Here is a 12,169-nt window from a genome sequence, read left to right as displayed (position 1 = left end):
TTCTTCCAGCATTTTGTGTGTGTGAGTGTGTTGCCCTGGATTTCCGGCATCTGCATCTCGTGTTCTTTCATCAGCGCAGTCTTGCTGCGGTTTGGAGGTGTGATAGAAATGCTGGTAACATAAAGCCAGTGGGCAAGTCTGTGGAAATATAAACAGTTTAAGTTTTAGGCTTGTGCCTTCTCATCCGATAAAAGGGTATTGGATATGAAACATAAACTCAGTTTCTCTCTAGATACTGCCTGACTTGCTGAGTAGTGCCCTCATTTGCAGGGACTTTATAGTTATGGATCTTTTTACATTTTCTTTTGTAGGTGTTGGGGAGAACCTAACTGATCCTTCAGTAATAAAGTCTGAGGAGAAGCAGTAAGTATTCGTTTGAATATGATTTGCCTGCTTCCTCAGTGAGAACTTCTCAATGCGGAATGTCTACACCAAGTACCTTCAACACTGCCTTAACTTTTTCTAATTCTTAGCAAGAAGATTCTCTGATTTATGGATTGGACTGCAGACTCTTTGTATTTTATATTTATGTTTTCGCCTGTTCTTCCTTATTGCCATTTGACGCAATTTGTTTGTTTTTTTTTTGTGTGGTGGTTATGGTGGGGCTCAGAGGCTGCAGAAGAGATTTACTGTAATTGCAGAGAAACTAAGATATAGAAATTTACCTCCTACACACTCTACACACTGTTTCGACATTACTATGTTGTGACTGATATGTCATCCCACTCCATTAACCAATCATTTAGCATACTTCCCTTCCTGAGGCCCTCCATTGATCAGAGTCAACCATGGAATATTGTGTCCTAGCTCTTTACGTGATGGGCAAGCCAGGGCAAGACAATATGGAGAGTAAGTCGTTGCCCGTGCAGCAGGCACACCCTCTCCATGCAGATGAATCCAAAGGAATGGTAGACCAATGCAGTTTGGCACCAGCAGCTTCGCAGGAGTTGCCGGTCAGCATCAAACTCAATGTAGGACTGCCTTAGGGACTCCACAACTGGGTTTCTATCGGGGTTTACTCCCAAAGCCTTCCCTTGTAGTGGGTAAGGCCACAAGGCAGCAGAGATTTGAGATCAGAGTTTTCCTTCTCCTATATGAGCTGCCAACCGTAACTGACGAGCCCTATCTGCCCAAAGTGACTGGTTTTAAGTTGCCAGTAACCCACCTTTGCCCCTCTCCCATCAGTAGAAACGATTCCACCAGGCTTTGTAACTAAGCCACCTTTGAAGGCCAGAAATTGGACTTGGTTGTCAGAGGCTATTTGAGGCTTGTGCCATTGCGAACATTTAATAGGTTAACAACTGATAGACCCTCAATTGGGATTTCAGATCTCAGCCACTGGACTTCACATCTGAACAGCTTGGCTCCTAATGTCAGGTGCTTGCCAAGTTGACAGATTCAAATGTCAGAATAGTTTCTCCATCTACCTTTGTAGCTCCATTCTCTATTTCATACTATTCCATCGCTCTGGGTTTGCCTTGTCAGCAAGGGGAAAGAGGGAGATTGTGCCATTTGATAGAGGCCACGGTTTGGAGAGGAGGTGAGGCTGCAGACAGGCTATCATTCAGCAATATTAGCTGAATCCTGCGATAGATCCTCTAACACTGCTTTGTCCAAACTTGTATTTCTTCCAGGTCACATGACATGGTATTTGGACCTGCCAATTTAGGAGAAGATGCAGTTAAAAATTTTCGATCAAGACACCATTGTAATTCTTGCTGTGGGAGACTGAAGCTTCCTGGTAAGATTTTCTCAGTGCTTTCCTTGCTCTTTGCTCCCCTGACGCTAGTGACTTCAGTACAGCATCATCGGTCCATGGACCTCGTGTACAGCTCAGGTGGGAGCTTCATACTGTGTGTGGGCTGGAACCTCTGGGTTTTGGCTGATTTAACAAATTGAAGGGCTGAGTTTGAATGCCAAACTGGATGGCCTATTGCTGCAGTTCACTTGTGATGAAAGCCATTCAGGGGTATACAGCTTTAACCAAGTGATGGTAACTCGATCTGACACAAGCACTTGGTCAAAATACCCAAATGTTCTTCTTGCAGGGTTATCTTGCTTTTCCCCACTGTTTTCCTCTACTGTGGGGACCTTGCTGGCCTCATGAACAGCACTTCTTAATGGCCCACCTAGCCAGTCCATGCTACATTCAAAGAGAAAGGTTATTTAATAACCTCTACCCCCTTAACTCTGTTCAATTTATTCCTAAACCTTATCCTATGCTCAGTTTTTATTAACTATGTGCACACCTCCGGCTTTTCACTGTTCTGGGTCATCCCTGCTTCCTCCCAACACCTGCCTGTTTGAATCCTTCCAGTAACTGTCCATAACACCACAATGCGTGGCCTCTGTCCTCCTTCCTCCTCCCTGTCTGGATTGGTCAGAGCTGGTATGTGAGTGTGGGTATGGATGGGGACCACTAAGGCAGATTTGAGGATCATATGCCAGTCTGCCACTGAGTGATACTGAGACAGTCATGGAGTTGTACCTTGTATCTGTGTAGCTTCCAAACATTGTGACAGCTTGTCCCATGTCCTGTCTACAGAAATACATACCCTTCAGGTTCCCTTTCGATCTTTCTCTGTTCACCTTTAACCTATGATCTCCCCTACCCTGGGAGAGAGACTGACTTGTAGTAATTTTTATGTCTTGCAAAACAACAAATGTGACAACATGTCAGTGGTAATAAGCCTGATTTTGATCTGATCTAAATCCCTTGTGATTTTATACACATCTGTAAGGTCACCCCCCAGCAGCCTTCGCTCCAGCAAACACAGTCCTGACCTGTCCGGTCTTTTGTAACTCAAACCCTCCGTGCCCTCTTTGCCTAATGACGTCACTTTAGTGTCGTGAGCAGAACTGGACTCAGCACTCTGTGTGATCTTACTAATTTCCTGGACATTTGTAGAGTGAGGTCCCATCTCCAACAGATAATTAGAAATTTTCAGACATTAGTGAGTCATTCAAACAGCACTCTGCAGGAATTGTTGGAGTCAGATCAGGTTGTGAATGGGTGGGGAGCTGGGCTGGGGGTGGAGAGGCTCTGAGTCAGACCTGAAACACTCTTGCTCTGTTGAGTTCTTCGAACACATTTTGTTTTTATTTCTGGCTTTTGGCATCTGCAGATATTTGAGCTTTGGGGATGTTGCCTCCATAACCTCTGAGTTCCGATGTTTTCAGGCGCCTCCTGGGGTTTAGGATGTCCGATATATCAAACACTAGGATAGAATTGTAATGTGAAGTGTGACAGATCATCGGGCTTCATATACGATGAATTCCCTTCAATCTAAGAATCTGTTGGCAGATAGACTTCAATACATACCACTGAAATACTGAGTTAGTCTGCCTTTTGGTAAATCTCGCTGAGCAGAGAGCAGGGTAAATTGGCTGCTCAGTCTCCCTCCTGGATGGTGGTAATGGGGTGTGCTTTGTTTGGGTAATTCTTGGTGCTGCACTTAACATGTACCATCTTGTTCTCTCTGCTTAGATATCAAACGGAATGATTATACCCCAGACAAAGTGGCGGTGCCTCACGATGATGTGGAAGTTGCAATCCAGGCTGGCAGTGGTACCAAAGATATACGGAACTCGATACGTTTAATGATTTAGCCATAGAATGGTACGAAGACTATCTCTCCACGGCAGAAACTTGAAATTGCCTGAAGTCGCCTTTGCCACTCAGTAAGAGGAATCACAGAGTTTGTGCAAAGGGCTTCCTAAATCCAATCATGAACAATTTTTTGAAACAAGCAAAGGGTAAAGAATGGTGGGACTTTCCAAAATCTCATCAGATGCAGTGTCAGTGCCCTCAAAATGTAACTGGTTATTTTATCGTTGTGAAATACCACACTAGAGCAAGCAACAGTGCTGTTAATGAACTGAAATGATCTGTTAGCAGAAAATGCTATTCTCTGCAGAGCAATCCACATTGGAAGCAAACAGAATTGGTGTAAAGGTTTTAAACAAAGATAAACGTCCAGTTTTAAATCTTCGCATTTTAACCATTTTAATCAATTTATTAAATAAAGCCATTTAAATTGGTACAAGCTTAACTGTACCAAGATGCAAATAATATTTAAACTACAAATTACCTAGAAGAGAAAATCCTCTAAAATGTGAAGTCAAATTTAGTCTGACAAAATCTGTCAGGTTTTAATGAGTCTATCAACTACACTAACACAATGCAAGAATTGTTTAGTCAGCACAGTTAAAAGAATGTTCTGGTAATCTGATTTTAATGAATTTCAGGTGTATAGACGCCTTGGTGTAATGCTAGAATTTGTGGTACATGCAGATTGAATTTAAAAGGAAGTATTGAAATCCTTGTACATATGGAAATGGGCAGAATGCAATCTATCTTTATGCAAATAATGAGACCTGAATTGGTTGAATTGTCAGCACGATGAAGCCACATATCTACCGTAAAATATTTATGTAAGTGGTAGCATTGTGGCATCTTTTTCTATGTTACAAAGAGGTACTATTGTCATTTTTAAAACAAGGGTGTTTATAAAGAAGAGCTGTATAATTTTTAATCTAATAGATGTATCTTATAGATACTGTATGTAAGGCACGAACACAACAGTGGTTTTAGAGGTTGAACAGTAAAAGCAAAGAACTAATGGGATCATTGCTGCAGAAATTTTGTACATCATTTAATCTAATAAAAGATTTTTTTGAAGTCTTGTCTTGGTGCCCTACAATCTCTAATGGAAAGTCTGCTTCCAGATCTGTTTATTGGCTTAGATGCCAGCAGCCTGGTTATTGATCCAGAGATACCAGTTTCAAGCAAAGAGAAAATCTGCAGATGCTGGAAATCCAAGCAACACACACAAAATGCTGGAGGAATTCAGCAGGCCGGGCAGCATCTATGGAAAAGATTTCAGTCGATGTTTCTGGCCAAAACCCTTCGGCAAGACTGGAGAAAAAAGTTGAGAAGTAGATTTAAAAGGTGGTGGAGGGGAGAGAGAAACACAAGGTGATGGGTGAAGCTTCTTCTGGTGGAGTCTCCAAGCTGATGGCATGAACATTGATTTCTCGAACTTCTGGTAATGCCCCCACCAGTCCCCATCTCCTTTTCCCTTGCCTGTCCGTTGCCTCCCTCTGGTGCACCTCACCCCTTTTCTTTCTTCCATGGCCTTCTGTCCTCTCCTATCAGACTCTCTCTTCTCCAGCCCTGTATTTCTTTCACCAATCAACTTCCCAGCTCCCGACTTCATCCCTCCCCCTCCCAGTTTCATCTATCACTTTGTGTTTCTCTCTCCTCTCTCCTACCTTTTAAATCTACTCTTTTTTTTCTCCAGTTTTGGCCTGAAACATTGACTGTACATTTTTCCATAGATGCTGCCTGGCTTGAGTTCCTCCAGCATTTTGTGTGTGTTGCTTGGGTACCAGTTTCAATCTCACCATGGAACTTCGCAGCAGTTTTATGGAGTTGGACTGTTACCAATCACAGTGGGATTCATAAGAAAGAGTGAATAAAAATAACGCAAACGCAAGCAGAGCGGCCATTGTGTGAATGAGTCAGTGTTTGGAGTAGCTTCCGCTCCATCAGGCTTGGGCAAGGTAGGTATCTGGTAAGTTTCCCTTTTTCTTAATTCTTCGGTCGTCGTCTGTTAGGGCATAGTAGTGCAGTGAGAATGGCTCCGGGGCAGTGTTTTGTTCTGTGTGAAATGTGGGAATGCTGGGAGACTCCATCTGCACCAAGCTGCAGCTTCTCAAGAGAATGTGTTGAGGACGGGAGCTGCAATTCAATGACCTTTGGCTCATCAGGAGAACATGGAGGTGGTAGATGGAAGCTACAAGGAAATGGTCACCCCTAGGGTGCAGGAGACAAGTAACTGGGTGACTGTCAGGAGAAAGAACTCCTGTGACCGCTGCCCTCAATATACCACTTTGCATCGTTGAGGGGGATGACCTACTGGGGGGAGTCACAGTGACCAGGTTTCTGGTGCTGTGGATCAAAAGAGCAGAGAGGTGAAGAGGACTGCAGTGGTAATCGGAGATTCCGTTGTCAGAGGAACAGAGATGAGTTGGAGACATCTAGATGGTACATTGCCTCCCAGGTGTCAAGATCAGGGATATCTCACATCGAGACCACAGCATCCTAAAGGGGGAGGGTGATGGCCAGAAGTCTTGGTATATATTGGCATGAGTCATGTAGGTATGAAAGGTGTGAGGTTCTGAAGAGAGATTTTGGGAATCTAGGTAGAAAGCTGAAAAGGACTTCGAGGTAATCTCTGGATCACTGCCCGTGCAACTCACCAGCAAGAATAGGATGGTTTGGCAGATAAATGCAAGGCTGACAAATTGGTTCAAGGGGCGGAAGTTCAGATTTATGGATCATTGGGATCTTTTCTGGGGAGGGTATGAGGGGTGTGTTACACCTGGAAATGAGGGGGACCAATATCCTTGCAGACAGATTTGCTAGAGCTGTTCATGAGGGTTTAAACTAATATGGCATGGAGATGGGAGCTGGAATGATTGTGCTGAGGGTGGTGTAGCTGGTTTACAAACAGAGGCAGTGTGTAGCGAGGCTGCTGGTAGGACAAAATCGCCGTCAACAGGATGAGCTGCAATGTAAATGGTGTACAAATTTGAAAAGTGAATACGGGACTGGAGGTGTTGTATTTGAATGTGTGCAGTATGTAGAATAAGGTAGATGAACTTGTAGCAGTCACAGATTGACATGTATGATGTGGCTGAAATAAGATTATTGAGAAAGTACAGAGAAAATTTACAAGGATGTTGCTTGGTCTGGAGAACCCGAGTTTTATGGAAAGATGGAAAAGGTTAGGTCTTTATTCGTTGGAACGGGAGAGTTGATACAGGTATACAAAATTATGAGGAATGTAGGTTGGGTAAAGACAAGTTGGCTTTTTCCACTGAGGTTGGATTGGACTATAACTAGAGGTCATGGATTAAGGGTGAAAGGTGAGAAGTTTAAAGAGGACATGAGGGGAACTACTTCACTGAGTCGTGAGTGTGGAATGAGCTGCCAGCACAGGTGGTGTGAGCAAGCTCGATTTCAACATGTAAGAGAAGGTTGGGTAGATACATGGATGGGAGGGGTATGGAGTCCCAGTGCAGGTTGATGGGAGTAGGCTGTTTAAATGACTAGATGGGCTGAAGGACCATTCCTGTGTGCTGTATTTTTCCATGACTGACAAGATCCCCTTCTGCTATGGCTGTATGACAGAGGAGCAGAATTAGACCATTCAGCCCATTGAGTCTGCTCCATCATTTGATCATGGCTAATCAATTTCCCTCTCAACCACATTCTCTAGCCTTCTCCCCATAACATTTCATGCTCATCCTCTTCACACCCACTCTATATAGGTCTTTCAACATTCAATAGGAAGAATGGGGTGTGGGGGGACATCTATTGAAAATGAAACTCCAGTGAGTACAAGCCCAGACCCATTTACACTCATCTGATAAGCCCTTCATTCCTGGAATCATTTTTGTGAATCTCCGGTGAGCCTCTCCAATGTCAACACACCCTTTCTTACATAAGGAGCCCAAAACTGCTCACAAGAACCCCAAGTGAGACCTCACCGGTGCTTTATAAAACCTCAACATTACATCCTTGCTTTTATATTCTAGTCCTCTTGAAATGAGCTAACATCACATTTGCCTTCCCCACCACAGACTCAACTTGCAAGTTCACCTTTTGGGAATCCTGCACCTGGACTCCCAAATCCCTTCCCGCTTCAGACTTTTGAATATCATGCCTGTTTAGAAAAATAAATCCATTTATTTCTTCTCCCACAGTACATGACTATACACAGTACAGTACTCTGTTTTCCATCTGCCACTTCTTTGCCCATACTCCTAGCCTGTTAAAATCCTTCTTAGCCACCCTGCTTCTTCAACACTTCTTGCCTCTCCACCTATCTTTGTATGGTCTGCAAACTTGCCCACAAAGCTATCAATTCCACCATCCAAATCATTGACATAGGACTATGACTAAAAAGCGGTCGCAATACCAGCCTCTGCGGAACACCAATAGTCGCCAGTAGCCAATCAAAAAATTGTCTCCTGCCAATCAACCAATGCTCTATCCATACTAATATCTTTGCTGTAATACCATGAGCTGTTATCTTGCTAAGGTGCCTTATGTGCTGCACCTTGTCAAAGTCCTTCTGAAAATCCAAGTACATCTCTTACTATCTCTTCTTTCAGTTAGTCCTGACGAAGGGTCTCGGCCTGAAATGTCGACTGTACCTCTTTTCATACATGCTGCCTGGCCTGCTGCGTTCAACAGCAATTTTTATGTGTGTTGCTTGAATTTCCAGCATCTGCAGATTTCCTCGTGTTAACATCCACCAATTCTCCTTTGTCTATAAGACGTTAAAAAATATGATCAGAATTAGGCCATTCAGCCAATCGAGTCTGCTTTGCCTTTACATCATGGCTGATCCTGGATCCCACTCAATCCCATTCACCTACATTCTTGCCATATCCTTTCATGCCCTGACCCATCAAGAAATGATCAACTTCTAGCTTCATATGTGCATGGACTTGGCCTCCACTGCAGTCTGTGACAGAGCTTCCCACAGATTCACCACTCTCAAGCTAAAAAACATTCCTCCTTACCTCTTTTCTAAGAGGTTCCTGCTCAATTTTGAGGTTGTACCCATTAGTTCTTGTTACCCCCACCACAGAAAACATCCTCTCCACATCCACCCTTTCTAGTTCTTCTAATATTTGGTAGGTTTCAATGAGACTGCACTCCTCCCACCGCCCCTTGTATTCTTCTAAATTCCAGTGAGTACAATCCCAAAGCTGCCAAATGCTCCTCATATGTGGACCCCTTCATTACTGGAATCATCCTAGTGAACCTCCTGGACTCTCCAATGACAACACATCCTTTCTGAGATATGGGGCCCAAAACCATTGACAGTACTTCAAGTACCACCTGACTAGTGTCTCATAAAGCCTCAGCATTATCTCCTTGCCTTTATATTCTATTCCCCTCTCAACCTTCTGTACATCTTTCCTGTAGGTAGGTGACCAAAACTGCACATGGTACTCCTGGTTAGGCCTCACCAACGTCTTGTACAACTTCACCATTATATCCCAAGTCTTCAGTAAACCCAGAAATAAGAAGCAGTATCAGTGTTGGTGAGTGTGAAACTGCCAAGAGTGGAACTGAAACTGTAAATCTGCTGTTGGTAGTAATAGCGAGCTTGGGCTGGGTGTGAACAGGATCTGCGGTTCTTACAGTCCTTGATGCCCAGAGACTGATGAGAAGCCATTGCCCTCTACCGTTAAAGTCCTCCTCGTGAAGTTACTCCCATTAGAGGGCGCTTTACAACTCCTCCCTTGGAGGATCAGACACCCTGAGCCAATAGGCTGGTCCTGGACTTCTTTCCTGGCATAATTTACGTATTACTATTTAACGATTTATGGTTTTATTACTATTTATTATTTATGGTGCAACTGTAACAAAAACCAATTTCCCCTGGGATCAATAAAGTATGACTATGACTATCGTTGCCTAAAGGTGAGCATAACCCTGTTACAGCAGCCGCGACCCGGGTCCAATTCCGGGCACTCTGTAAGAAGTTTGTACGTTTTCCCTGTGAGCGTGTGGGTTTCCACCCACACTTCAGAGATGTGCAGGTTAGTTAGTTGATTGGCCTCATGGGTATAGTTGGATGGCATAGGGCCATTGCGTCTCAAGGACCTGTTATCATGCTGCGTCTAAGTCAACTGTTGGGTGAGAAGAGCAGGTAAGGACCAAGTGACAATGAGTCTGGAATATTCTGTGTGAGATTTAGTCATCATCGAATTTTCAATCAACAACTTGTTTGTGAGTTGCTAAACTGCTGCAAGGGGGCTGTCTTGTTCAGACTGTTGCTATATGTTTATGGTCAACACCCTCGGAGATAAAGTACTTGTTGCAGTTTAGACCAAAAGACGCAGGAGTTGAATCAGGCCATTCAGTCCATCTGGTCTACTCTGCCATTCTAATATAGCAGAATAATTTCCCTCACAACCCCATTCTCCTGTTTTCTTACAGCAACCTTTGACACCCGTATTGACCAAGAACTTATCAGACCTCTTTAAATGTACCCAATCACTTTGCCCCCACAGCCGTCCGTGGCATTGAATTCCACAGATTCACCACACACAGGCTAAAGAAATTCCTCTCACAATTCTTCAGGTGCCATGCGACCAGTACCTTAGGAAGTCTCAGCATTACATCCCTGCTTTTTCTGTGCTCAGCGTGTGCAGCGAAGCCTGGACTCCAGCTGCACTGCATCCTTGGCCATTGGGCCAAGTCCGGGAGGCTCTGGTGCAAAAATCAGCGATGGCATTTGATGAGTGGGAACTGCTGGTGAAATGAGGCATAATGATTAGGAATAGTCAGCATAACTTTGTCAAAGGCAGCTCGTGCCTTACGAGACTGATTGAATTTTTTGAGGATGTCACTAAACACATTGATGAAGGTAGAGCATTAGATGTAGTGTATATGGATTTCAGCAAGGCATTTGATAAGGTACCCCATGCCAGGCTTATTGAGAATGTAAAGAGGCATGGGATCCAAGGGGACCTTGCTTTATGGATCCAGAACTGGCTAGCCCACAGAAGACAAAGAGTGGTTGTAGACAGGTCATATTCTGTATGGAGATCGGTGACCAGTGGTGTGCCTCAGGGATCTGTTCTGGGACCCTTACTCTTCGTGATTTTTATAAATGACCTGGCTGAGGAAGTGGAGGGAGGGGTTAGTAAGTTTGCTGATGACACAAAAGTTGGGGGTGTTGTGGATAATGTGGAGGGCTGTCAGAGGTTACAGCGGGACACTGACAGGATGCAAAACTGGGCTGAGAAGTGGCAGATGGAATTCAACCCAGATAAGTATGAGGTGGTTCATTTTGGTAGGTCAAATATGATGGCAGAATATAGTATTAATGGTAAGACTCTTGGCAGTGTGGAGGATCAGAGGAATCTTGGGGTCTGAGTCTATAGGACACTCAAAGCAGCTGTGCAGGTTGACTCTGTGGTTAAGAAGGCATACGGTGCACTGGCCTTCATCAATCGTGGAATTGAATTTAGGAGCTGAGAGGTAATGTTGCAGCTATATAGGACCCTGGTCAGACCCCACTTGGAGTACTGTGCTCAGTTCTGGTTGCTTCACTACAGGAAGGACGTGAAAACCATAGAAAGGGTGCAGAGGAGATTTACAAGGATGTTGCCTGGATTGGGGAGCATGCCTTATGAGAATAGGTTGAGTGAACTTGGCCTTTTCTCCTTGGAGTGACGGAGGATGAGAGGTGACCTGATAGAGGCGTATAAGATGATGAGAGGCATTGATCGTGTGGATAGTCAGAGGCTTTTTCCCAGGGCTGAAATGGCTAGCATGAGAGGGCACAGTTTTAAGGTGCTTGGAAGTAGGTACAGAGGAGATGTCAGGGGTAAGTTTTTTACGCAGAGAGTGGTGAGTGCGTGGAATGGGCTGCCGGCAACGGTGGTGGAGGCGGATACGATAGGGTCTTTTAAGAGACTCCTGAATAGGTACATGGAGCTTAGAAAAATAGAGGGCTATGGGTAATCCTAGGTCATTTCTAAGGTAGGGCTATGTTCAGCACTGCTTTGTGGGCCGAAGGGCCTGTATTGTGCTGTAGGTTTTCCATGTTCCCCGAATTCCTCGGCAGGATCTGGAACATTTAGGTTCTGGAAAAAGTTTTGAGTTTTCTGTCGGGGACGACCAGACCTCTCTTTTTTGATAATGAGCTGATTCAAGTAGAAAAGACAGCACCTTGTCACTTTGCAAACCCCCTCCATCGACCCTCCAAACCTCTCCTTCAACTACAATCTCAACCCTCCATTTGTCTGCTTTCTCCTGCCCGATCCTTCGAGATTCTCCGCACCGCCTGCAGGTTTCGGGTATCCGGGGTGCAGGGAGAGTCCGGAGCTCCGTCTGGCCCGTTGGCTGTGGAGGAGGGGGTGGTGTCTCGGGACCGGACCTCTGCCTGCTCTTGCCCCCCGACTTCGGTCACAAGCGGCCCGGGACGTCAGCGGTGCCATGGTGCTCCGGACTCAGGCTGAGGTTGTGGTCTGCCATGCTGAGTCCTTGCGGCTGCGGCTGCGGAGTCGAGGAGCAGATGGACGACAGGCAGCAGGATCTGGTGGGGAGCAACAGGACGACACAGAGCGTGGA

General features: G+C 44.8%; 1 protein-coding gene across 4 annotated transcripts in view; it reads left to right on the top strand.

Moving 5' to 3' along the window:
- The window catches only part of trpm7 (transient receptor potential cation channel, subfamily M, member 7), a 148,339-nt gene extending 143,658 nt beyond the window's left edge, over positions 1-4,681 (top strand). For all 4 annotated transcript variants that reach the window (XM_072277915.1, XM_072277918.1, XM_072277916.1 and 1 more), the window contains 3 exons: positions 312-363; positions 1,635-1,741; positions 3,488-4,681. In XM_072277915.1, coding sequence (XP_072134016.1) covers positions 312-363; positions 1,635-1,741; positions 3,488-3,609 — 281 coding nt within the window. In that variant the 3' untranslated portion in view covers positions 3,610-4,681. The remainder of the gene's footprint in view (positions 1-311; positions 364-1,634; positions 1,742-3,487) is intronic.
- Positions 4,682-12,169: the final 7,488 nt, after the last annotated feature.

The sequence above is a fragment of the Mobula birostris genome, chromosome 14 (assembly GCF_030028105.1).
Source record: "Mobula birostris isolate sMobBir1 chromosome 14, sMobBir1.hap1, whole genome shotgun sequence".
NCBI classification, from domain to species: Eukaryota; Metazoa; Chordata; class Chondrichthyes; order Myliobatiformes; family Myliobatidae; genus Mobula; species Mobula birostris.
This window is presented reverse-complemented; position numbering and strand designations above follow the sequence as displayed.